A 26,404-nucleotide genomic window follows, 5' to 3' on the forward strand; every position below is an offset into this window, starting at 1 on the left:
CACATACTTTATAGCAGAAGGCCTCCTCGTGAAGCTTTGACGTCAGTGAAGAAGTCCATTTCACCTGTAGTCATTGGATATAGCAGGCCGATGAATGCGATATCTTTACCTTTTTTTATAGATGGCGTTGGCATAGGTAAGGTATAAATTTACTATTAATATTTCGTGCTGGAATTTTTTTTTTTTTTTTTTGGTGGGGGGCTCAGGAGAAATAGAACAACAAATTTCTAATTGGAAGTTAGAGGACATGGGGACAGTATAAAAGTTCAAGTTTATATATCAGTGCATGCGTGTACGGCCACTAGTAAATGAATGACATATTCACAATGGGCGCGTTATAAGGAAAACTCCCGTTTGCAATCATCTTTATTTAATGAAACTCGAGTTTTAATCAACAATCAAATAGACCGGAGAAAAAGGGTTCCCCCTTTTTTATCTCTTTTTCCCCCCTCCTGCAGGGAGTGGAGGGTGAGAAGAGAAGGTGAAGTGAGAAAGAGAAGAGAGAACAAACAGGTTTATAGATATATGTCCTATATATAGATATACACAACGTTTATTTTATTTTTTAATAATTTTTCTAAAAAGGTATATTATTGTAACCAACGGTCCAAAAGATGAAGGTTGTAATGACGATGGTTTCTCAAAGTGGGTGTCGCGACTCCTAAGCGCGTCACCAACCTTTGTCAAAGGCGTCGCGGTGAGCTGCCAGGTATTGATGTGTGCCAGTTCGGTACTTTGAAGCGACTTTGTGTTAGACTATTCTGAGGAGCTACGGATAGAAGTTTACTAAGTCGAGGGAACCACGGCTCATAAAAGTTTGAGAACCAATGCTATGGTATAATCTATCTGCTTGCCTGCTACGTTCTCAACATATCGGGATGAAGTCGGTTTTATAACTTCATACCTGAGTCATAGCTTAAGGCAGAGGTAGAAAACGCGATCAAATGTTCTTCACCCGTTGCTCCGAGAACATGTGTGTGTGTATAAATAGAACACACGAGGGTCGGTTTTCTCGACTACATCTTTCCTTACGGATGAGACGGAAAGAAAACCACAAGCATCAACGATTCCTCCTCTCATCCTTGGAGTTCTTTTCTTAATCTTTAGATTTCTTTTTCTTTTCATCTCCTCAACTTATGTATGTGTCTTTTACTCGCGTTTTTCTTAGCTTTCTTTCCAAATCGCGGTTCATTTGCATAAGCCAGAGCCGTGCTGCCACCTACCTATCCGCGAGGAGGAAGGGGGGGGGGGTTCCAATGAAGATCCCGACACTTTTCGCCTGTCTTCTTTGTCAGCTCCTCCGTGTGTTTAGGCGAAGTGAGATCTCTTCCTCCGTAAGCTTTTCTTTGGATTTCGGAAATAAGAATCCTTCGTTTGTGGAAGAATGGTCAGTAGTGAATTCTTAATTTTCCATTGTTTTTTGAAATTGATTTCAATTCAAATTTATCTTTTATTAAAATTTCGAATTGAATTTGATGAGGAATATAAATCTTCGAAATCGAGTTGCATATATTTTATCGGCCATTTGTAGATAGAACCAACAGGAAAACATTAATGAATAAACTTTTTTGATTGAAATTTCCTCATAAATTCTCCTTGTATAATTTTCTATCTGTCTAAACGGAATTTGGATGAAATATCTATTGATAGGGAATAAATAGTACTTGTGACAGGAGTGCAGTCCTTCGAACCGTTTGATATGACATATTACTAACTTATTTATTCGAATTTCTAAGGATTACTTTTGAGTATTCGCGTCCTCAAAATTTTTGGAATATAATAAGCGTGTATGTGATGATAAACAACAGAGCTGTAGCATTAAATGGGTATGGGTACAACGCCATCATGATCATGATATTTTGTCTGTAGAAGAAAAATCTCGTGGGAAACGATTAAAAATAAGTAATAATAATAATAATGTACAAGATTCTAAGGCCACAAACAGGCAAATAGCTCAACAGCATGGCTAAAAAAACAAGGTAATAAAGCGATATATAACAAGAAAACTAAAGAAAATTTAACTTCTCAACGGTCACAGACGATATATTCGTCCGAATTTCAAATGGAAGAAATTCATTCCAGCCCTCCCCATTTCTTTTCACCTCTTTTCTTATCATCACGAAGCTTCATAGTAACCGTATGGTCGAAAGGTTTTTTTCCTACCCCCGTTCCTTCTATACTCCTAACCATATCATGGCCCACCGCTCTGTCTCAACGAAGGGATCTTAGCAGGTGGTCGAAGAAGATCTGAGCCATATTCCTGTTTAGTGGTTCTCTCTACCCCCCGCCTCCCCATAAAATGTATCGTTTCATTGCATATGTTATTAAAGGCCCGAAGTCTGGTAGAACCTAGGACTTACCAAGTCGAGTTGGTAAGAGCCAGAAAACGCTTGTAAACGTTTTCATTTCGGACTTTTACCAAAACAATGCCCGTTTTTAATGAATCAATTAACCATCATTATAAGCTCCAAGCATTATAAGGTATTAGTGGTTAAAGATAAGAAGATGTTAAATATTTTTTTAAGCACTTTTTTCCAGAGATGCTGCCCGTTCAGTCAGAATAGATGATTAATTATTTAAAGAAGGAAAATTATTCCAAAATTCATTTTCAAAAAGTCACAAAATTATAACTTTTATGCGGCAAATTACGCTTCATGCACTGTTAAGTGAAACTGAAAAAAAAAAAATCCTTTCTTCTACGTCCAAAACTGACAGCCAATTAAAGTTGAAGCATCTTTTGATATAGAGCTCATATACAAATTTGCAATTGGTTTTAAGACCAGAGCAATAATTTGAATTTGAATATACAAATTTAATTAAGAAAAAAATAATTTCCTAATTTAATCTACGCATCAGGATCAATCAACCTGACCATGTTGTCATTGAAGGAAGTCAAAAAAAAAAAATTGGTTATATTACAGATGTAAATTTTTGAATGACCTGTAATGATGTGACAGAGATGAAAAACATTGCCGTACGTGTGACACTTACGTAGTACATCTCGAAATAACGGGTAAAAATTTAAATTAGTTAACTAGTTAAAATAAGGAAAAAGTTTTATGATGGCTATTGGCATTATGTATATTTTATGACAGATATTAAAGCGAGACAGATTTCAAACTGTTACTGAATTCTTCGAACTTGCAATTGCATAGAGAACCATTTCAAAATTTCGTCGGAAGAAAAAGTCCGTTCACAAAAAATTTTTGTGTAAAATTTATCTAAATTTTTCTATTTTGTTCGAGTAATGTCTGACTATAATCAGTTTTATTCCCTTCGTTTCAGGCCGACCTGAAGAGTTACGAAGTTGAAGGTACGTTATCGACATTATTTTAGTATTAATGTAACTATTTTACTATTAACATACAAACAAAATCCCCATTTTTACTCCGTTAAAATAACGAGAAATTGTTCTAAAAAATTCATCAGAATAATTCGATTTTATTTTTATAATTAGTGGGACAGTACAGTCTATCCACCAATAGTGCTTTATCCACTTATTACATCACAATGAAAACTTATGTAACCGCCAGTATCGGAAAAATTCAGAAATGAGCTGTTAACAGTGCACTTTGCATTTTCTAGGCCTCCATGTGCATATTTTCATGGATTTGGTCCCTCTATCAACAAAAAGTTGAACTAAATTTTTTTTCCGCACCAAAAAAAAAATCCCCCTTCGTGAGAATAGCTTTTTCGCGAACAGCATTCAAATATACCAATTCCTTCGATTTTTTTTTTTTTTTTTTTTTTTTTTTTTGTGAATTTTTAAACTATTTAAGAATTTATGGGCCACCCTGTACTTTTCTGACGATCTTCATACAGATTCGGATGAAAAATAATTCAAGCTCTACCCACTATTTGTCAATCTAAATTGATACATGCATATGACAATCTGTACATGCGTATCTATTCGGAGGTTTTGAAAATTACCCCAATCCCCCCCTAAGTTGTGTTGATTGAATAGGTCTCTCTATAAGATCCAAAAGATGGAACCGTCCCGACGTGAGGTTGGCATGGTGTGTCCCTCTGCCCGTTTCTAAATATAAATGCTACGCGATTAGAGATGGATGCTGCTCTCTCGCCTTGTATGGTTTTTGCTGAGTGAGTGAAGCGGGCTCTCCCTCCAGTCATTTCGCAACTGGCGCAATGGTGGCGTTTATTTTTAACGACAATACACATTTATGTGGTCTCCTCTTGTTTTTTTGTTTTTTGTTTTTTTTTAAATCTGTCTCTCCGTTCAATGAAGTGTGAAAGACTCCTCCTTATTCATTCCGTACGACTTCTGAGAGGCATTTGAAGAAAGAAAATAAAATGTTTTTTACTTTTACTGATACTGGATCTGAAGTAGTGAAAAAACTATAAAGCGAGATGAAAAGCAAATGATGATTCAAAAAAAATAACCGCCACAATTTTTCAATTTTTTTTCGGAGATGATGATGATGATGAGACTACAATCGGAAATAGTATCTTAAAAGCATTTAAAAAATACACAATACTTTCCACTAATATTTGTATTGTCGATTAGGGGCCATTCAAGTATTACGTAAGCAAATTTTTAGCCATTTTTTACCCCCCCCCCCTTGTCAGCAAAATTTCGTCATCAGCTCTGCCCCTCTGAATCCAATTCATATTTTCATAAAGGGTGGTTGGTGACGTAAGCATTTTCCAAACTCACCCCTTCCCCCCTTGTCATCAAAAGTCCGCAAATCGGATTCCCCTCCCCCCCCCCCATCGATGATGACGTAATACTTGAACGGCCCCTTATCATTATAATGCAAATGGAAAAAACCAAGGCTACCCCCCTTCAATCGCGTCACTTACCCTATTTGCCTATTATTATTATGGATCGGCATCATTTCTTAGTGCTTCTCAAACAATTCGACGTCGTTGTTATCCGCGAAGCTATATTCATAAAAATGGAAGGAGGTGAGATGCTATATCTCTCTCTCTCTCTCTTATAGGAAAAGGTAAGATCTCCTCGTTTTAAAAATTAGTAGATTAGCTTCTCGAGAAATTTAATAGAATACTAATACGTCTAAGACACTGGTTAACAATTTCTCGAAGAACCGCGAAATTCCATCTGAGAATAAAAGTACAATTATAGCGTCTTCTTTAACAGATTGGCAGAGCCGAATAGCAGTAATTCGAGATATTGTCAACAAAAATTTCTTCGGAGAAAATCGCGAACTATTTGAAACTCTTTTATACCAGTGAAATTGCCCACAATAAAATATTGGGAGGTCCACATGAAGTGCTCGAAAGTAAAGGCTGCCCGACCACCCATTTGAGCACACACAGTAATGAAATTAGAGTTCACTAAAAAGGACTGAATTTTTGAAGGGGATAACTGTTAAAAGAAGTCTTTTCAGATTTATAACTCATTGAAAGGCTATAAAATTTCAAAGGTTCAGCCCCTTCAAAAATTCAGTCCTTTTTAGTGAACTCTAATTTTATTACTGTGTGTGCTCATATGGGTAGTCGGGCAGCCTTTACTTTCGAACACTGCATGTGGACCGCCCAATCTTTTATTGTGGGCAATTTCACTGGTATAAAAGAGTTTCAAATAGTTCGCGATTTTCTCCGAAGAAATTTTTGTTGATAATATCTCGAATTACTGCTATTCGACTCTGCCAATCTGTTAAAGAAGACGCTATAATTGTACTTTTATTCTCAGATGGAATTTCGCGGTTCTTCGAGAAATTGTTAACCAGTGTCTTAGACGTATTAGTATTCTATTAAATTTCTCGAGAAACTAATCTACTAATTTTTAAAACGAGGAGATCTTACCTTTTCCTATAAGAGAGAGAGAGAGAGAGAGAGAGATAGCATCTCACCTCCTTCCATTTTTATGAATATAGCTTCGCGGATAACAACGACGTCGAATTGTTTGAGAAGCACTAAGAAATGATGTCGATCCATAATAATAATAGGCAAACAGTGTAAGTGACGTGAATGAAGGGGTTGGCCTTAGTTTTTTCCATTTGCATTGTACTGATAACCGACAAAAAAAAATTCAGTAAAAATATATTGTGAGTTTTTTTAATAAGTTTGGAAGGTATCATTTCCCATTTCGATCGCCATTGGAAAAAAATTTTAAAAATTCTGAAGGAGTTACTTTTGTTTAATCGCCATTTTTCATCTGGACTATTACTTTTGTTTTTTTCACCAATTGGGAAGATTGTCAAAGGCGCCACAGAGTATAGTATGAACTTTTGCTTCTCTCTCTATCTCGGTGACACTGATTCGAAATTAAGTTTTTATCACAGTGCATTAATGCAAAACATGCGTGTACTTCCAAGTTATTTTGAGCGTTTATGGTTGCGAGACACGATATTGAGGGTGTCCATGAATGAAACACGATGCTAGCTGTGGAATTGGAAGAAAAAATACAGACGAAACGAGAAATAAGTAAAAATTACTTCACGATTCTCAGTTTAAAGATTACAGCATGCCATATTTATCAATATCATATGTGGGATGATGCATCGAACAGTCATCTCGAGAAATCTTCGAGACGATCGGATCGTATATGTATATTTGTGAAATGGAGTTTTGAATAAAAATTACGCGAGAAAAGGATTAAAATATAAAGACGTAGGAAAATATTCATTTCATTACCGTTAGAATTTTCTTACAATACACATCCGAAAGAGACTCGCGAAAAGACGATGAACCCATTTGCATCACAGCCCTAAATCCAATTCACTACTGCACATATCTAAATTCATTGATAGCGAAACTTGTTTTTACCTTAGACCATAGTTTCCCAACCTTTTTTTTTTTGTCCCATCGCTTTTTTCTTCAGAAATGTTTTTCTCCCATCACCCCCAAAGCAATCTAACCCATAGGATCCTGTTATACCGTAGCTTCTACCGCCCTCTGGAACATTCCATCACCCCCCAGGGGGCGCTAACGCCCACGTTGGGAATCACTGCCTTAGAGGAAGTATAGTATAATCTCCCTCTAAGGTTTTTACCTACCATTACAATACCGACTTTGGCGGGAAAAGAACAAAACTACGGTGTGTTGAACTTATTTGAATTAGTAGAACCGTGTCGAATTGTAGCAACCTCCTAGTATTTTTCTTCACCTTCAGAAACCATGGCAGATTGTTCCGCGTTTGGACCACTGCCGAGAGCGGATAGATTCCGCTTCCAGTGATGAGAGACAATAAACCTTTATCGCAGATTATGGTGATGAGGAACGAGAAAAATTTGCGGAATATTTCTCTCGTATGAATGCAAATGGGTTAACAAGTAAATATATCCTCAAGGGTAGGCAGATATTTTCTCACTTAATAATCTCAAAAAATTAAATATTTTCAAATATCACTTCTTTTTTAATTGAATTTTAAAAATAATTAAAATTTTCGAATAACTTTTCTCTCTTCCCTAGTGAATGTTTGTCGACTCTTAAAAAACTCTTCTAATTCGATTCTTATACTTCAGTAATTACTTTTTTTTAAATATTATAATTCAAAATCACCAAATAACTATTGCGCGATTTGTTAACCTCAGGATATTCGTATGGCTTTTTCAGTTTGGGAAATTGTTCCATTCCGTTTAAACCACAAAATTCAGTACTCTTTTCTACCATTACTACTCAACCGTACATGCACCTCGTACATATTCCTCAGTGAAATTTCTAACGAATCGGTAAGTGCAGGAACGCGTTTTATGTGAATGTATGCGTGGTCCTAATGTATTGATGTTGTCAGAGTTGTGCTTGCTTCGTGTTGTTGTTGATGCTACCATCTGGCTTCCATATTTTGAAGCAAGATGTGCATTTGCTTTGTCATCAATGTTTTAATTTCTAGTCGAAACAAATTACAGTCGGCATTACTTCAAGAATACAGATGTCAGCACCAGTAAAACACGAAACACACATAACTCTTACAACATAAACACGTTAGGAGGGTCACACTCACCCAGAACACACTTTCCAGCATATATCAAGAAATATCGTTAGAAATTCTTCAGAGGAATTTTTACGAGGTGCATAATATGAAAAATTTGTCTGTGCGTGTAAGTGTAAAACTAATATATAAAATAATTATCAGTGGTTGAGCTTGCGCTAGGAATTTGATAATTTCTCTTTCCTGTAATTTATGAAAATTGATTGGATTTAAAATTGTCTCATATATATCAGATTGCCGGGCAAGCTTCGAGGTTTACGACACAACCGGTGGAGGCAAGATCGATGCATTCTACTTGGGATCGCTGCTGCGTGCTATGGACATCCCCATCACGGAGGACGCTGTCGAAAAGGCCGGAGCCACCAAAAAGCTCGGTGAGCATTTAAAAAAAAAGGATTCGTGGCACTATTCGCCGCATGTAGATAAAAACCTTTAGAATGACATAACTGTGAGACAGCGATAAATAAAAGAATAAAATAAATGCTTAATGGGCAAGCAGTGGATCCCGCTTATAACGTTTTCCAAAAAAACATCATTGGAAAACGTTGTAAAGGGGAAAACGCTTCCAACGTGAAATCTCGATGTGTTTTAGTTACGTTAGTTCGTTCAGGGCGCTAAATAATAATAATAATAAAGTCGTACTAAGCGGGAAATCGTTATAAGTGGGATCGACTGTATAAGGATTTTCAAAATTTCTTACAACTTCAGCCGATAGCTGGCACTGAAGCATCGAGCTTATATTACTGGATGGAGCAACGAGCCGCTACGACAGCAACGACATAAAATGCAAGGAAATCACGTGACTCGGTGAAAACAAAGTTCGTGCCTAGCAATTTGCCCATAGAAATGTACAGTTCGGTCTCTAAGTATTGCGTTTTAAAGATTAAAAAAAAGGATAGAGAACTCATCTAAAGATGAAAAAAGATTAAATTATTTATTTCATTAGTACTGAAATCATTTTCTTCATTAATTCTGATATTTTCTTTCATTAATTCTGATATTTTCTTTCATTAATTCTGATATTTTCTTTCATTAATTCTGATATTTTCTTTCATTAATTCTGATATTTTCTTTCATTAATTCTGATATTTTCTTTCATTAATTCTGGAATCATCTCTTTCATTAATTTTGGAATCATCACTTTCATCAATGCTGAGATTATCTCTTTCCTTAATTCTGGAAATTTTTTTTTTCATTAATTTTGGAATTATCTCTTTCCTTAATGCTGGAATTATCTTTCATTATTACTGAAATTATGTCTTTAATTTATACTGAAATCATCACTTCCATTGATTTTGGAATTATCTTTCATTAATTCTAGAATTATCGCTTTCATTAATTTTGGAATTATCACTTTATTCAATGTGGAATTATCTTTCAATATTAATGCTGGAATTATCTCTTTCATTGATTTTGGAATTGTCTCATCGATGCTGAAATTATTTCTTTCGTTTTTGTTGTAAACGCCTATTTATGCCATTAGAAAATAACGGAGATTGCGCCGATATTCACCGAGTCACGTGATCTTCCGACGAATGATGTTGGCGACACCGTTCTCAGCACTGCCAAGGCTGAGACCGCTGACGCCCTTTAGTAATATAAGCTCGGTGAACTGAAGTTATTATGCAACTTCGAATAGCAAAACTGTCCTTTGTAACCAAGAGAAAAGTTACACAAGAATGAATCAAAATGGCCACACACCTTGCATGGAGCTCATTCAAATACTAGACTTGCTCGACATCTACGAATGTCATTATTATCGCGTGACGTCAGTATTATTGCTAGAACCAATCGCTGTTCGCTATCTTGCTTTTTTTCAACGATTTCCGTGACATCTCTTGAAGGGATAGATCTGTGCTTTGCTCAAAAATGGACGATGAATCCACCCTCCTTTTTAAGAGCCTTGACCTTGCACAGAGATGAAATGACGCAAGAGAAGTTTGAAATCACTTTCCATCTAAAATTTATCGATTGAGATGGACACAAACACGCCTCACGAATGAAATGTTAAGGTTGTTCCAGTGTATGAGGATTCTTACTGGAGCAGTGTCCTTCAAATTGCGATATACAGCGACCGTAACGCAATTTATTGGCTAAAGTTGAAAGTTATTTTGAAAACTCTTGATATTTTAATGTTATGGCCTGCCCATCAAAAACATGACATTTATTTTACTCTTCTATCTATTCCTTTTTCGCATTCGTGTCTGCTCGAACTTTAGGGGTCTTTTTTCTTATTTTTTTATAATACCGTGATCCTCACGTATTGCCAAGGGACCGTATCCCTGCCCGAACCGGGATTCGAACCCAGACCTGCACAGTAAGAGGCTAACCACTCGCCTGCCAGGCGGCATATATGTGAGAAATGAAAATATATATATATATACATACATACAGGGTGGTAGTAATTATCGACCGCCCAATAATTATACATGTGATTCCTTATGAGAAACTAATACGGAAGTGCTTTCAGTTTTTTGCTTCAGTTTTTTCACTGTTACAGAGGGGAACAAATTTCTGTTATACTGTATTTGCTATGAAGGGTGATAACTATCAACCGCCCAATAATTGCACATGCGATTCCTTTGAAAAACTGATATGAAAAAGTGTTTTCCGTTCTTTGATCTGACCTATAATTTATGAGTTATAATGCTTTAAAAATTAATGACGTCTTTTCAAAATCCTCCAAATCCAAATTCACCATAACGTATTACTTTGTATTTTCGAAAATGCTAAAAATGTATTCACCCGCACACAGAAATTCAGAAAACGGAAAAGGGAAAAAAACAGGTTTTTTTCCCTTTTCCGTAGGCAATACGTGAGGATCACGGTATTATAAAAAAATAAGAAAAAAGACCCCTAAAGTTCGAGCAGACACGAATGCGAAAAAGGAATAGATAGAAGAGTAAAATAAATGTCATGTTTTTTTTCCCTTATTATAACTTATATAACTCATATAACTTATTATAACTGATAAAAAACCTGTTTTTTTCCCTCGCACTTTTCAGGAAAGAGAATTTTTTTTTATTAACCAGCATATGTTCTTTGCATCTCACAACGCCAGCTTCACAGAGGTTATAGATAAGCGTTAGTCACATTTTGTTTTATTCTCCAGAAAGTACTGCGTCTGTATATGTATATACAGTGTATATATTTTGCTATAATTTTTCTAATTTGATGGTATTCAAGCATACAAGAATATTGTGACATGCACCTCATATTAGGTGCACGTCACTCACACTTCCGGCACAACTCACTCGGTAGTGAATTGGCCATGACGATCATAGATCAAAATTTGGTTCGGTTTGAAAGAAAGAAATCTCTTTCTTTTACCAAACTGCCCTTAACATTTTTTTGAGAGGGATGGAGTTATTCTTCACAATTATTTTTCTTAATGATGCACTGGCTCTAATAATTACCATGAAACTAAACGTTTGTGGGTAGATTAAAATTTTATGCCAGAAGAAAGGGGAAAAAAACATTTTCATGTTCCCAAAGGAAATTTGATGGTTTTAGGGTGTATTGGGGCTGCTGATTTCAAAACTGGTGTTGGTTTTGCCAAATTGGCTTTAGTTTTTGAGATAATGCGTAATATCAATATTTCAATATAGTCTGCAGCCACGAATTTTTGCGTGGAAATTTTGCTTTCAATTTTTTATTTACTCTTTCCTATTTTATTCAACACATTATCACATTTATATTAATAACTAGACATCAACATGTAATCTGTTTTATTTATCAACATATAATCTGATTAAAACGACAACGTAAATTAACGATCACGCAGTAAACACGTACGCACTGTATGCACCTTTAACTTGATATTGAACTTGAACTTGATTTGACTTGATATTGAAGGTAAACAAATTGTCACATTTAGCAAAAAAAGTGTTCAAAAAATTTTCAAACATATCTCATTCAGCTAACACTTTACAAATCTGGTGATAAATTTGCCAACATAGGGAATGAAGCTAATACGTAAGTAAGGGGCCGTTCAAGTATTACGTAAGCAAATTTTTAGCCATTTTTCATAAAGGATGGTTGATGACGTAAGCATTATCCAAACCCCCCCCCCCCCACCTTCTATCTTGCCATCAAAAGTCATCAAATCGGAAACCCCCCTCCCCATCGATGATGACGTAATACTTGAACGGCCCTTAATACGTAATAATAAGGTTATAATATCACACAACATGGAGAGAAAAAACGCCAGTCGTGAAGATAAAAGGCAGAACTTGGCTTCTAAGGGGATTGAATATCTCAGTAAATTTTCAAGAAGTGACAGCCCGCTGCTGGTGGAGAAATGTATTTTCGTTTGGAGTTTGGCACATAACTGACCGTTAGAAAAATGACACGTCACAAAATTTCAAAACCTTATCACTCCCTTAATAATTGTCCGATCAAAAAACGGAAAACACTTTTCCATATTAGTTTTTCACAAGGAATCACGTGTGTAATTACCCTGTACCCTTATCACTCTGCATATATATCTGACTATAATTATTTTTGATAATTAGAGTGATGGTTATCATCATAAAATTCATAATTTCCATTCTTGATTTCAGTAAAAAATAGAAATTCGAATGAAATTCATTGAAAAACTGGACATTTTATAGAAAAGTCAGGATGGCCAAAATTACTGGAATGTCCCTTAAAATATGGGTCATATAGTCCCCTTATATGTTCTAGTTCCCGCTAATTGAAAAGGCTGGGCACCCCTGACTTATAATGAGTCAACGAAGCTAATAGAAGAACCAATTTTAAGAGGTAGGGGATGGCGGGAGATTCGTCGTGACATTCGCACTGTATTATAAAGTATTGATTTCGTCCGTAGGAGAAAAGACGCTCGACTTCGAAGAATTCCTGCCTATCTACAGCGAAGCCAAGAAATCCAAAGACATCGGCCAAATTGAAGATCTTCTCGAAGGTCTTAAAGTGTACGACAAGAACGAGAACGGTACCATGATGGCTGCTGAGCTCGCCCACGTACTGCTGTCATTGGGTGAGCTTCACTTATTGAATTCTGAAGTAGATTCTGACGGCTCTACTGTGTATGAAGAGTGCATTGAAACTTGTCTCATTCATGAATGAACAGACTCGAAGTTTATGCTTTGGTATACATCTTACAGGTGAGAAGCTGAAGGATCCTGAAGTCGACGAAATTTTCACAGCTTGCTGCCCTCCCGAAGATGAAGACGGTTACATCAAGTACGAAAGTAAGTTAGAAAGATAACTTCTTTATTCGAATACAGAGGTCACGGAAAAAAATTATTCAAAGTTTAATTTCTTACGGTGTTAGGATACGAATATAGTGCACGTTGGTTTCCGATTATGCAAGTTGGCGTCGTTGATAATTGGTTTTAACCAACTGGAAATTCGGGTTTCTAACTAATTTACAATGGCGCCGACTCGCAGAATCGGGAACCAACGTGCACTATGTTCGTACCCTAACAATTACTTTTTGTCACATTCGGAAACAGAAAATCAAATAAAGAAGTTTAATGAAGTCTTATCTTAAGTTCGAAGAAAAATTTCTGATAGGATACAATTTTTCTGGTATCTGGTAGTTTGTACCGGGTGCCCCATAAATTTATTGATAGTTTAAATTAAGAATTCGGTTTGCGAAAAATAATATGATAACATAATTAATACTACTATATTAATTAATTAATTATTACATTAATAATTAATATATTAATTATTATATATATTGCACAAATAAAATAATGTATTAGAAGTAAAATAAAATTTTATTAGATAATAAAATCTTGTCTCGAGACGCGAAAGAACCAGAGAACTTTTTTCATGCTTTCTTGAACCGTTAAAAGTGGTCTTTTCAATAGGCAAAAAAAAATTAATATATCTTTTGTAATACTTGAAAAATTATACTGTGTAATTTATAACAGGTAGTTTATAAAAAAAAAATACGTTTATTATATGTTTTAGTGTTTTGTGTTGTGCTTTGAAACTGCTTGAGAGAAGATTCAATTTAATCTTATGCTTTGTTTATCGTATGCTTCATTAGAGCACATCTTTTTTTACGATTTCTGTAGCTTTTAATTTTTTTTTCGCCGCGAGCTGCTTAGATTTCATTTTGCTTTAGATTCGCTTCTTAGATGTGCTTTCTTTGCTGCTTTTTTTTTACGCTTCAGCTTGTGTATGAATCGTTGTTGCTGCTTAAGCTTTGCTTCCACTCGTCTCCCATACACATTTTATAAATTAGCATCCCTTCTCCATCTTGCAAAAATAAATTAGCTTAAATATCCAATTTTGCTTTTTAGTCTGGAAACGTTAACACGTCTATTTTCTTCGTTCTCGCTGCTTTTTTTTTCGAACTTTGTGTGCAATGGATAAAGAAATTAGAAAATTTTCTTTCGTATAATTATTTTTGTATCGGAAATGAATAGGGGACGATTATCGGATGGCATAATCTTAAATGTATCATGGTAAATAATCTCAGGTATTTTTCACGGTGAAAAGGAATGAATCTCATACTAAATTTTATACTAAGGAATAAATCTTATAAGTTACTTCACCATGAACACCGTGTTAGTCGGATGAAATTGGTGTTTTGTGGCTGCGTAAATGCACGAGCCGGTATCTCCCCTTTTAAAAAAATCTCGTCACATCGAGTGACAAATCTTAAAACCCATGGGCCAAATGTGGCCTCGGAGTTATCTGCTGTTGACCTCAAACCTAATTTAATAAGAATGAACTATGCGACACATTTACACATCACTTAAGTGATTTGCGGCACATCCCCAGATCACTTAACCCTTAAATGCTCTTTTTTTATCGAACTGAACATTTTTTCATAGTTAATGACACGTATAGAAATCCTGAAAAATCAATAAAAAAATATATCCCCAATTTCACTAGGACCACCTCTCCACTCATACAGGGCCTAAAAGAGCCTCAAAAATCACCCATGAAGTAAATATGTTTGAAGTAATATTACATTTTACAAAAAAACTACCTTCTTTGCGATTCTAAATATGGCAACAAAAAAAGTCAGATTGCAAACTTCAAGGTAAAAAAAAAAAAGAAATGCAAACAAAGCATTTTAACAAATTAGCGAAATCACAGACACACATGCTCTGCAACAAACAAAGAATTGTTGCCGTTAATCGAGACATCTACCAGCAAATTCAAGATATAAAGTGAAAATAAAATTACCTCAGCTTATATGTACAAAATCGATTCTGAATCTTCAAACTGGCTGCAGTAATAAACGTCTAAAGGACCCTTTGTCATATGTAAAACAACGCATTCAAGGGTTAAGTTAGCCACAGCACATTTCCAGATCACTTAAGTGACCTGCGGCGCTTTTCCAGATCACTCAAGTGGCCGGCACTCTCTTAAAGATTGAGCACCTTTGCCTAAAAACATTTAAATTGCTCTCGCTGATTGCCAATTTCATCTTTCAGGGGGCTTTATGACTTCGTCTTTTCAGGTAGCATCTGAAAACATACATAAATGGATGCACAATAATTAATATTCCGGCACAGCCAACACTTCGGAATTAAAATTGTACTAAACTGCCTCTTGGATAGACCGGATTGTTAACTGTTTGAAAATGATAGACTGTGCGGTATTTTTTTCGGTGATGTGATGCATGGCTTAACCTAATCATTAGATGCTTTTATACGTATTAGATGCTTTTATACGTATTAGATGCTTTTATACGTATTAGATGCTTTTATACGTATTAGATGCTTTTATACGTATTAGATGCTTTTATACGTATTAAATGCTTTTATACGTATTAGATGCTTTTATACGTATTAATCACTTAGTTAAGCTCAACTAGGTTTTTAGGGTAGCTTTGGTGCTGTTTCGTTGAGCAAGCGTTACGTGTTATGTGTTGATCAACAGCTTCCATTTTTTTTCTGCCAGCTTGTTTCAATCCTAACTAACCACTCATCTCATTTCCCGGATTCTTTCATGAAGACTGTTTCAAATTTTTCCAGATTTCCTCAAGGCTGTCCTGGCAGGACCTCATCCCGAAACTAAATGATGATTCTGCAACAATCTACTATCATTTCTCTCATAGAAAAAAAAGCCTCTCTATCTATCTCTATCTCTCAAAATGGATCTTATAACACTTTTCCTAGAACTTTTGTACCTTACCTTGACATATTTTTTTCCCTACCATTCCATTATATACATGTATACACAAACCTCCTGGAAGCGACAATTTTCTTGACAATGAATAAATGTACAGGTGAAGATTCTCTTTTGATAATAAAAATAAAAGATACATGATCTCTTCAGGAAAAAGAACTAATGACCTCAAAATATTATTTTATTTATTTATCATCGGGGATAACGGAAGAGAAAAGCAATTTTCTTCCGCATCTTGTGGTGTCTTTCTTTTAATAAAGAATCGGAATGTATTTGTATCTGAATGTGCAAGTGCAACACAAAATACAAGTGAATGACATTGCAGCGAGTGCGAAAAAAATCAAATTATGTTGTTTTTATGAATCACATAATTCAGATTCATAAGAAGACACCGTGATTAAATAACGATTTAATCACGGCCATTAACAAGATGGCCGCAATTAAACTGACACTACTCAGTCATTAAGGTACGTCTACATGCGCGCTATGCTTTGTCCTTTTTCCTCCATGTGTACGGCTGCCACGAAATATTCCATTGCGAGCCAAGCAACGCACACTAGACGAACGTCAAACGTGGGAGGACCTGCCGACGATGGATTCATCAAAGAAGCTTGCGTTGTGTCTCTTTGATTAAGTATAGCGAAGGCTGTGGAGTGTTACGGTCGGAGCCGGGTTGTGCTTGGGAAGGAGGACGAAAAAAGAAGGAAATCAAATGTAAGGTGAATAAAAGTCAAAATGAATGAGCCTATGTAGACTCGCCTTTAGACAACTGGAATGGCGCAAATGGAATGGCTGCCTCGCTCTCCGGTTCTAAACCCCATTCGAATTTTCGCTATTTTCGATATTTGAAGTGCACAAGGTGATGTCCCGAAATTGGCAACCTTGAAAAATAATTTGACACAGGCTGCGGTGAACGTTCCTTCCGACATGTCAAAGAGTGATGGGTACTTCGAAATTTTGAACAAAAAGGTGGTGTTTCAGTTCAGTTTTGTCACTGTAACTAATTTTTCTATCTATTTATGTCTTCAACGCATCATATCATTATCGGTGGATTTTAGAACTTTTTGTTTTTTCAAAAAGAATCATTTTTCTCATATTTTTATGTCTCCACATGGGAATTTCGTATACGATATCGAAACTAGCGATTGTGGCGCCTGGAGTCGCATTTATACTCACAGAGCCAGAAAAGTTGTCAACGGACACGTGGACAGTTTATATATTCGGCTTGCCCTCCATGCTCTTTTAATCGACCAACAAGACGCCCTTGAACGTATATTTTCCTCACCTCCAGGCGAGTACGCTAAACCAATGCGTATTTGTGATTTTTTTCCTCGGTAATCGTCATGCCTCAGTCCTCCCTCGCCGGCAGAGCGACCAAACCAGGGCTATATAGTGAGGGCTGTCTCACCCCTTTGAAGTTGCTCTTGCCGCCTTGAATCAGTCGGCATGATCTTGGATCAGGTGCGTGGCGTCGCTGCTTTAATACTTTTTGACTAAAGCGAACTTGAAATACTAGAGTAGCCAATACCTATAAATCGGTTCTATCAGAGCGATGACGTCAGCTGGTACCGACTCCGGCGTGTCATGAAACAGCACTTAAGGTACGAACATAGTGCACGCGGGTTTCCGATTTTGCAAATTGGCGCAGTTACAGATTGGTTAAAAAAACTTGAAATTCACGTTTATAGCCGATCATTAATGGCACTGACTTGCAGAATGGGAAACCCGCGGGCATCATGTTCGTACTGTTATTATATAGCCCTGTAGCGAACTTTCTTGTTCAACATACATGCGCCCCGAGGAAGAAAATCACAACTGCGTATTGCTTTAGCGTACTCGCCTGGATTGCGAGGGGACTGTGATTCGACATCCCATAAAAGAAAGGGAATCATTTTCTTTCCAAAAATAATCATCCCTATATTGTATCCAGTTTCCTGTATACCTTGTATAAATAATGGAATGTGACATAACACATTCCATGTGTGACCCTAACGTATTTATGTTGTCAGAGTCATGATTGGGAAGGAAATTTTAGTTCGTTTTACGTTGATACGAACCTTTCTAAAGAAAAATAGTTGTCTCCTCTGGACACCAGAGACACAATCACCCTTTCCTTGTAACACGCATTAAGATCCGATACAAAGGCATGTATCGGTAAACATCTCTGACCGGAGTCGCTCTGATTCAATGCGTTCTTTCTATGCGAATATAGAGTTGTTTTAATTTTATTGATATCACCGAGGGTCCAGTATGTCATAAAGATTGCCCCAGTCTTTATTTCGTCTAAATCGGGCGAGTAGAACCGAAGTTAAGAAGACTTCGCCCAGCAGCTGAATCGTTCGAATGCGTGGCAAGATGGCGGTGACCGTATGTTGATAATCACGATTCTCGCACCAAGCAACTCTAGCATGCTGTCTGGTCCACCGATTGTAATTTTCGGGAGAATAGATAAATTTTGTGATTTCGATTTGATTCCAGATTTAATAATATTATTTTAAAATCTTATCTTTTGTATGAAGAGACAATTGTTTAAGAAACAGAGCAATCCTTGGTAAAGCCGGAGTGATAACGCAACTCTGCAATGAAATTCAGCCGGTTGCGTCGTGTGCTGAGTGATGGTCAACTAAAAAGGAATGTTGACTCAACGAACGAAAAAAGAGATGATGGGTTCAGGGCTAGAGCGATCTTGATGGAGGCTCTGGATTTATCACTGCAATCTCAATTAAATTTTTCCCCCCAACAGACATCGCTTTCAAAGAAGGACATCAAAAATTCAGCGTCACTGTACAAGACCATACTGAAGAGGAACTTTCTCCGAACCATGGATTTAGCCCAGCCCAGTGCAGAGAAAGAGGAATTCCTTTCCGTATTAAGATCTACAGATTCAAGATCAAAGGGATATCTGATTTTAGATGGTACTGAAGCAGGGAATGAAGTAATGAAGCAACCATCTTCTGTGTCAGGCGCAGAACAAGGGGAAACAGGTAGTGAACAACAAGGTGGACCCTACGCGTATGAGGCTGCTAAGACTATATGGACAATACTGACAGATACGAAGAAAAACGGTAACGCCAAATCACGTAGTCGAATCCCGATGAGTGAAAGAAAGAAACTACAAGGTCTTCTAACAAGAACAATCGATGACATAAGAGACTTATGGGCGTTAATTAGCGTGACACACAAGAGTGTACGAGGGAGGAATCGCTACAGAGTTCCTCTTGATGAACAAGAAATAGTTCTACAACAACTCCAGCTGCTTCTTGAAGAAATAGCGAAGCCATTAGCTGTTACACAACTACCTTCTTGCCAAGCGTTGATTGGTAAAGGCTTGACAAAATGTGATGAAGGACTGTCATCTATAGACTGCCACAAGCACAGCTCACGAGAAGCTTCGCTAATTACAACTTCTACAGTGGATACACAAACTACAACCGACCGAGAGGTAACAGAGGTGCGGAACGAAACAAAGAGAACCTACGTCAACAGGGGATCACAAACGGAAAAAACGGATATAGCAAAGGTTCAGACATCTAGGAAGAAATTCCAGGCTCCAGTGGATAGACAAAATTCGGTAAATGTCAACATGAGCAAAAAGAATCGGAAGATATGTTTCAACCCAATAGTTTCATCGGGTCGTAAATCTCTATTAGACTTTTCTGATCTACCCACTGACGAAGGAAGTGACGTTGCAGCTGAAGTAGAATCTCGAGTGGAAGATCGGTCGCCAAACCTACAGAAAACAGCTACTCAACTTGGAAATCACAAGTGCACCCTCACAACCGGAAATGATGAAAATGAGCGGCTGGATTGGTATGAACGTTCCACGATGGGGCAAGCATGCGAAGTCGATGGACAAACGTTAACTGAGAATAATCTTCAGAATAAAAACAATATGGACAACCCTAAAGATGGACAGTCCTCTGAAATCACTAGTTATAACCTATGTGAGGATGAAAACGCACACTCTGTGATATTGCCGGATGGCCATGCTAATTTAAACATTTCTGCAATAAGATCATCACAAATTTCAAATCTATCATTCTATGAGGAGGACAGTTGGAACGAAGATCAGCAAAAGCAACAAGACGTTTTGCAGTCAGCTCATAGTAACCTGGAAGGTGAAAACTGGAAGAAGGTATGCAGAAAAAATAAACGGCATCCATCAACATCGGAAGACAGCAGTAGTAAAAAAGACAATGGTTATATCTCAATAAAGCTGACGGATTTTACAACTCTCGACACGTGGCCTCCGTTAACAAAGTCCAGTGACACCTCGATAAGGCTAAAACATAAGGTAGAAAATGACAAGGCAAATTACAATCGTAATGACCAAGAACTGCAAGGTACTCAGCAATCGTGGTCACAGGTGGTAGGTGATAAGCCCTTAAAAAAGAAGAGATATGGTTATAAAGTGATGAGTGGTTCTAACAGACCACAAAATTCCATAAATGAATCTACAAACATCACTCGAAAGGATGTATGGTACTCTCGAATAGAGAAAAATCGGAGGATAGGAGCGGTAGACAACCACATCGCAGATAAATGGTCACTACAGCCAACACGGACGAACATTGATTGGCAAGACGATTACAAGCAGAAAAGTGAACGTCAGCATCAATATGATGGAGGGAAAAACTACAAGCATGTCAGGGTTCAGGCAAAAAGACCATTTGGCGGTAGAAGAAACAACAGAGAAGTGCCATCCTTCAATGGATCAAATAAACAATGGTGGTGTAACATACCAGCAGTGCAAGACAATCGCTTCCAGAGGCATAGTGACGGAAGAGCTGGGATTAGATCAGGCTACGAACTCTCAGAGAGAGGAAGATGGTCATCACAGAGTCGTCATACACATGCGAAATGGACTGTTCCCAAGGAAATAGCAAGGGGGGATTATCCCACATGCAAGGGAAGTATAGATATCAACAGGAATCACATACTGGGGACGGCTAGGTGTGATGATGGCGAAGACAGACGCGATAATGCAAGAAAGACGTCATGCTGTTATTCAAGATTTGGAAGAACACATACCCAGTCATCGAGAGAAATAAACAAAGCAAAAAATAGGTGCATAGACTGCTCTCTGATGAACTTGGCCCACGGTTCACAACTGAGAACAGATCATAGAACAGCCGGCAAAGAATGTACAAGCCATTTACTTGTACGGGGTCGCAGCTTGATACACTAGACCAAGAAGAGATGAGTGCTCAAATTGACGTAAACCTATTAGAAGGGGAGGCGCCCTTGCGTCTAATTCAGATTAACATGGACAGATCTAGGAACTGTACTTTTCATTTGGTGACCTATGCAATAGAACACAAGATTGATCTACTGTTGGTGCAGGAGCCGTGGGTTAATCGCGGTGCTCTCCGTGGCTGGCCACAACAATGGACAATATGGAGTTCACAAGATTCTAAAAGTGCAATTATAGCTTCTTCTTCGCGGGTGCATCCAGCAACTTATCGTATAGGTAAACAACTTGTTGCCATACAGCTTAGCCTTCGACAGAGAGAAATAATCTTGGTGAGTGCCTATGCTTCTCCCTACGAGGGTTTAGACGGGGTACTACAAGAACTAGAAGAAATACATCTATCATCTACTGCTAAAGAGAAGATGTTTGCTACCGATATTAACTGTCATTCGTCATTGTGGGGCTACAAAACTACAGACGCCAGAGGCTGGAAATTACAAGAATTTCTCAGCGGTCACGGCATGTACCTATTTAACGCTGGCCAAACAAAACCTACTTACGAACTTTTTGGTACAAAAGGATGGCCGGATCTCACGTTTACCTCGTCTGAAGAATTATTTGCTCACACAGCCTGGTCAGTAGGAAACGAGGATTCGCACAGCTCGCATCGGTATATTCATTTGGACCTGCATATAGAATGTCAATCTCAACTGCAATGGCGTTATAGGACGACCACACGGAGATTAATCAGGCTCAAGACACACACCAGGCCAATGTTAACCGATTTTGCACATCAGCTGCGTATGACACACACGGAAGAAGACCTCAATGCAACTGTGGACACCTTTATGGAAGTGTTGCAGTCTGCTTGCGTAAATATACTGGGACGTGCTCAAAAACATAACGAAAAACTTCCCAACTGGTGGACACAGGACTTAGCCATTCATAGAAAGAGGGTTCGAGCCTTGGAGAGAAAATTTCTCAAGGCTAAAGGTAAGTTCAAGGGTGAGACCCATACGATTTACAAAAAGGCTAGAGCAGAATATCTAAAGAAGGTTAAGAAAACTAGGAACGACTGCTGGACAAATTTTTGCGCTGCTGAAAATAATCCTTATGGGGTCGCATACCGTTCTGTTTTCAAAAGCAAGAGAGTACCGCCTCAAGTTTTGATGATGCAAAGCGGGAGTCACAATTCCACAATCTTGGAAGCGGCGGAGCAGCAACTCGATACGATTTACCCAGATCCTACGGACACAATATCCTTGGTAAAACCAATTAGAACTAGTATCCCAGATGACGAGCAAATTACAGTGGAAGAGATCAGGAGTATTGTCACAAGATTGAAGAATAGAAAAGCACCTGGCTTTGATAATATTAGTGTTCCCATACTGAAGACATTATTCGAAGCCAATGCCGAATCGTTTACTGAAATTCTCAACAGGTTCCTGGAATTATCTCTCTTTCCTAAACATTTTAAAAAGGGGAAGCTCCTGCTATTCCTTAAGAAAGATAAAGACCCACAATTGCTACGGTCATATCGTCCGATTTGCCTACTACCCACTCTAGGTAAGGTCTACGAGAAAGTTATAGTGCAAAGACTTATGTATCAATTGGAGTGCATGAACTGGCTAAGTCCTCTACAATTTGGATTTCGTGCTGGAGGGTCAGCTGAGAAAGCTATAGATTCACTGTTGCAAGTAATTGTCAGTATGCATCAACAAGGCTATCAGACGGCGATAGTCACGATAGATATTCGTGGAGCCTTCGATTCGCTGCGCCATGAAATAATTATCAATCAACTTCGCCAACTGCCACTTCCTGGAAACCTGACGCGAGTTATTGAGAATATGCTTTCAGACAGATATATAATGATGTCCACAGACGGAGGAATAGCCATGAAAAAGCAGATGAAAGGGTGTCCACAGGGCTCATGCAGCGGCCCCTTGATGTGGTCACTTGTCCTCAACACGCTTTTACAGATTAACTGGGGCCCGCGGGTATATATACAGGCATTTGCCGACGATCTGGTATATGTTATATCCGGCGAAGACCATATAGCAATAACGGATGAAGCACAGACAGTGTTCGGAAAATTGAGCAATTGGCTGGCTAATAATAAACTTCAATTGGAAGTAGAAAAAACCCGCTTCTTGTGGCCGCACCCAAAGAAAAAGATGAAACCTAAGATCTACATTGAAGGTATACGAATTCGACCGTCTCAGATAATACGATACCTTGGTGTGTACTTTGATAGTAAATTGAATTTTATGGCGCACATCCAAAAACAGGTCGACAAAGTAAATGGCACACTGCAATTACTGCGCAGATTGGCCGGATCGAAATGGGGAATGCAGCGAGCCTTTCGCAACATCTTATATAAGACTATTGTACAAAGGCAACTTTCATATGGATGCGCCACTTGGTATCAGCACCCAACTCAAAAACAAAAGAGAGCTCTGGATATCGCACAGCGTCCCTTTCTTCTATATGTTACTGGAGCCTACGTTACAACCGCGAACGAAGTTCTGTATGTGGCTACAGGCAACCCAGCTTTGAGTATTTACATGGAGTACGAGGCTCTTAAGACCAGACTGCTACATCTTGAAAAGGACATAATATTGGACGAGCAGAGAATTTCGTCAAACCAATTTGAGCAGCGGCATAAGCAATGGCTGTTTCACCCAAGCAGACATCTCACCAAGTCTCAAATAATGCCATTTGGTATTGATAATATAGATTCCCTGGGCTCTAAGAAAATATTCACTGATGGCTCTAAAACAGAAACGGCTACTGGCTGCGCGTATGTGGTACTAGCGGAAGATGGTTCAATAGAGGAGCAATGGAGTCGAAGGTTAGCTAAAGAGAATAGCGTATTCCAAGCCGAGATTTTTGCGATACTCAATGCTGTTAAACGTGCGGGAGAGATGCTTTGTCCAGTAACAATCTTGACAGATAGCGCATCTGGCCTCCTAGCCATACAAGATCCTCGTTCACCTAACCCTGACGTACGAAGTATTCGTCTTATCCTACGCGCTCACGACAACATAAGGTTAGTCTGGGTCAAAGCGCACGTTGGTATTGCTGGAAATGAAAAAGCGGATCAACTTGCCAAGGAAGCGACAACATTGAAAGACTTGGTTGTTCTACCTTGGCCGAGGAGTCATGCCCGTAATATCTTGAAAGACAGAATGCTTCATCTTTGGCAAGTTGAATGGAACAAGAACTCAACGAAAGACGCCTACAAGATACAACGTCGAGTGGCTTTGCGCAAGTGTGTATGGCCGCGAACAAAAACAATCCTTTTAACTGAGCATGGTCCATTTCCGACATACTTGGAGCGCTTTGGACGATCATCTCACAATGCTTGTAAGTGTGGTGCTACGGGCTCGCTATGGCATTACGTCTGCCAATGTCCACACACATCAGCGTTTCATTTTGGTCAGATGTCACAAAGTCAGATGACGGCATTCAAAAGAAGAATACTAAAAAGTCCGATGAACTTCTCACGCATTCAAAATTTGATTCAATTTTTGGACCGTAACCTATATTTGCTGCACGACAAGATGGGTGGACTACGGAAGAAGCAGCGGCCTACATGACTAGTGACATCCAACGAACGCGGACGGACCGCCACCAACGGAATTTGATTACGTGCCCCAAGGACGCTATAATATCAATTTAGATTTCGATTCTTAGATCATGATTTATCATAATTATTTTGTTGATTTATACTCCTGTAATTGGACTTGTTATTCTGTTATACAAATTTATATAGATATATATACATATACATATTTAATAAAATTCCGGATGCACCCATCTTTCGGGAACGCTTTGATATCTCCTTGAGATGGGAAGCGGGGTGTGTCCGGTCCTTCAATGTTCAATGTAACACGCATTAATTGCGTGCTGCGTTGTGTAGAGACGTTGCAGCCTTTTTCCAACTACAAAGACATCCCCAGGTGACGTCAGTAGTGTTTCTTGACCAAATATTTTCCAAAGGGGTCACGGGCGTTTTGACCCTCGTCGGGAAATATTTTTTTCTCGTAGACCCCCCCCCCTCCCCATCAAGGAGCGAGACCCTTCTTATCTTCTTAACCCTTCCAGAACCGAGTATTCATTTTTTTGGAATTTTCAAGATGTTTTCATATTTCTTCGATTCTCAAAAAATACATTAGAAATATAAATGTCAGCAAATTTGTATTTTTCCAATTTTTTTTTCAAATTACCATTTTTTTTTAAAGAAATAATTCACTTCGTCAAAATTTTGTCAGTCCTGATGCAGGGTATATTCATCTTCACAATTTTTTCCTGAATTTTATTGCTGAATTTTATGTAATAAATCACGCTTTCCCCGGAGGAACTTACTCTTGGAAGCCAGCCACCAGGGCGGATTAACCATTAAGCAAAATAAGCACGTGCTCAGGGCACCACAAAAAAAGTTATCAAATGCACACAGGGCCGGACTTAGGCAGGTGCGAAAGGTGCGGTCGCACCGGGCCGCTAAAAAAAGGGGACCGCAAAGAAATTAAATCGTTTTTGCCTCGGTAAATAAATAGTAATTTGTTTTAAAATTTAATTTTTTTCCGTAAAATAATAATTTTGGTCGGAAAAAAAACTGATTTCCGATCCCACATTGTTCAGGAAACTGAGGGAATAGCTTAAGGCAAAAAGTAGGGTCTTTTTCTCAGGAGGACGATTTTTATGACCATGTTAAGGAAATGGAAACGTGTAGGCAGGGTGGTATCCCCCATTCCAATCAACAAAATAAGCGGGTGCTTATAGGGCGTCAGGAGAAAAGCGGCACCACAAAAAGACACCGAAGTTTTTTTTTACTTTACTGAGTGTTGTTAAGTCAATGTAGTTCCATTGGCGACAAGGGAAGAAAATTGACATATGTATTGCCTACTCTTTCTCTCACTCAAACACTGTCTACAGTCACTCTTGGACGTTGCTAGAATACGACTGCCCCGGAGCGAAATATGCATCAGCAGGCAAATTTGCGGGAAAAGTTAGTCAAAACTTGCTAATTTGTATTGGAGAACATAAACACGCAAAAAAAAGGGGGGGGGGGCATGGTTAACCAGATGTTTTTCTGGGCAGTAGTAATAGGCGTGGCACGCCTCCCTGGAAGCGCGAGAACATTCTTTAAACTGTGTCATGATCACCATCTGATT

General features: G+C 38.1%; 1 protein-coding gene across 2 annotated transcripts in view; it reads left to right on the forward strand.

Annotated features, from left to right (window-relative positions):
* Window positions 1-1,014: 1,014 nt before the first annotated feature.
* Window positions 1,015-26,404, forward strand: part of LOC149081125 (myosin light chain 1-like) — a 40,705-nt gene continuing 15,315 nt past the window's right edge. Inside the window, exons 1-6 of one of the 2 annotated variants that reach the window (XM_089237917.1) lie at window positions 1,015-1,387; window positions 3,286-3,313; window positions 8,149-8,289; window positions 12,747-12,914; window positions 13,042-13,128; window positions 15,883-16,195. In XM_089237917.1, coding sequence (XP_089094043.1) covers window positions 1,385-1,387; window positions 3,286-3,313; window positions 8,149-8,289; window positions 12,747-12,914; window positions 13,042-13,128; window positions 15,883-15,929 — 474 coding nt within the window. In that variant the 5' untranslated portion in view covers window positions 1,015-1,384 and the 3' untranslated portion in view covers window positions 15,930-16,195. Of the gene's footprint in view, window positions 1,388-3,285; window positions 3,314-8,148; window positions 8,290-12,746; window positions 12,915-13,041; window positions 13,129-15,882; window positions 16,196-26,404 lie in introns of those variants that run through there. The other variant, XM_089237916.1, reaches the window with a different exon arrangement.

The sequence above is a fragment of the Pholcus phalangioides genome, unplaced genomic scaffold (assembly GCF_987345545.1).
Source record: "Pholcus phalangioides strain wild (caught in Gottingen) unplaced genomic scaffold, Ppha-v1.0 ptg000010l_1, whole genome shotgun sequence".
NCBI lineage: Eukaryota > Metazoa > Arthropoda > Arachnida > Araneae > Pholcidae > Pholcus > Pholcus phalangioides.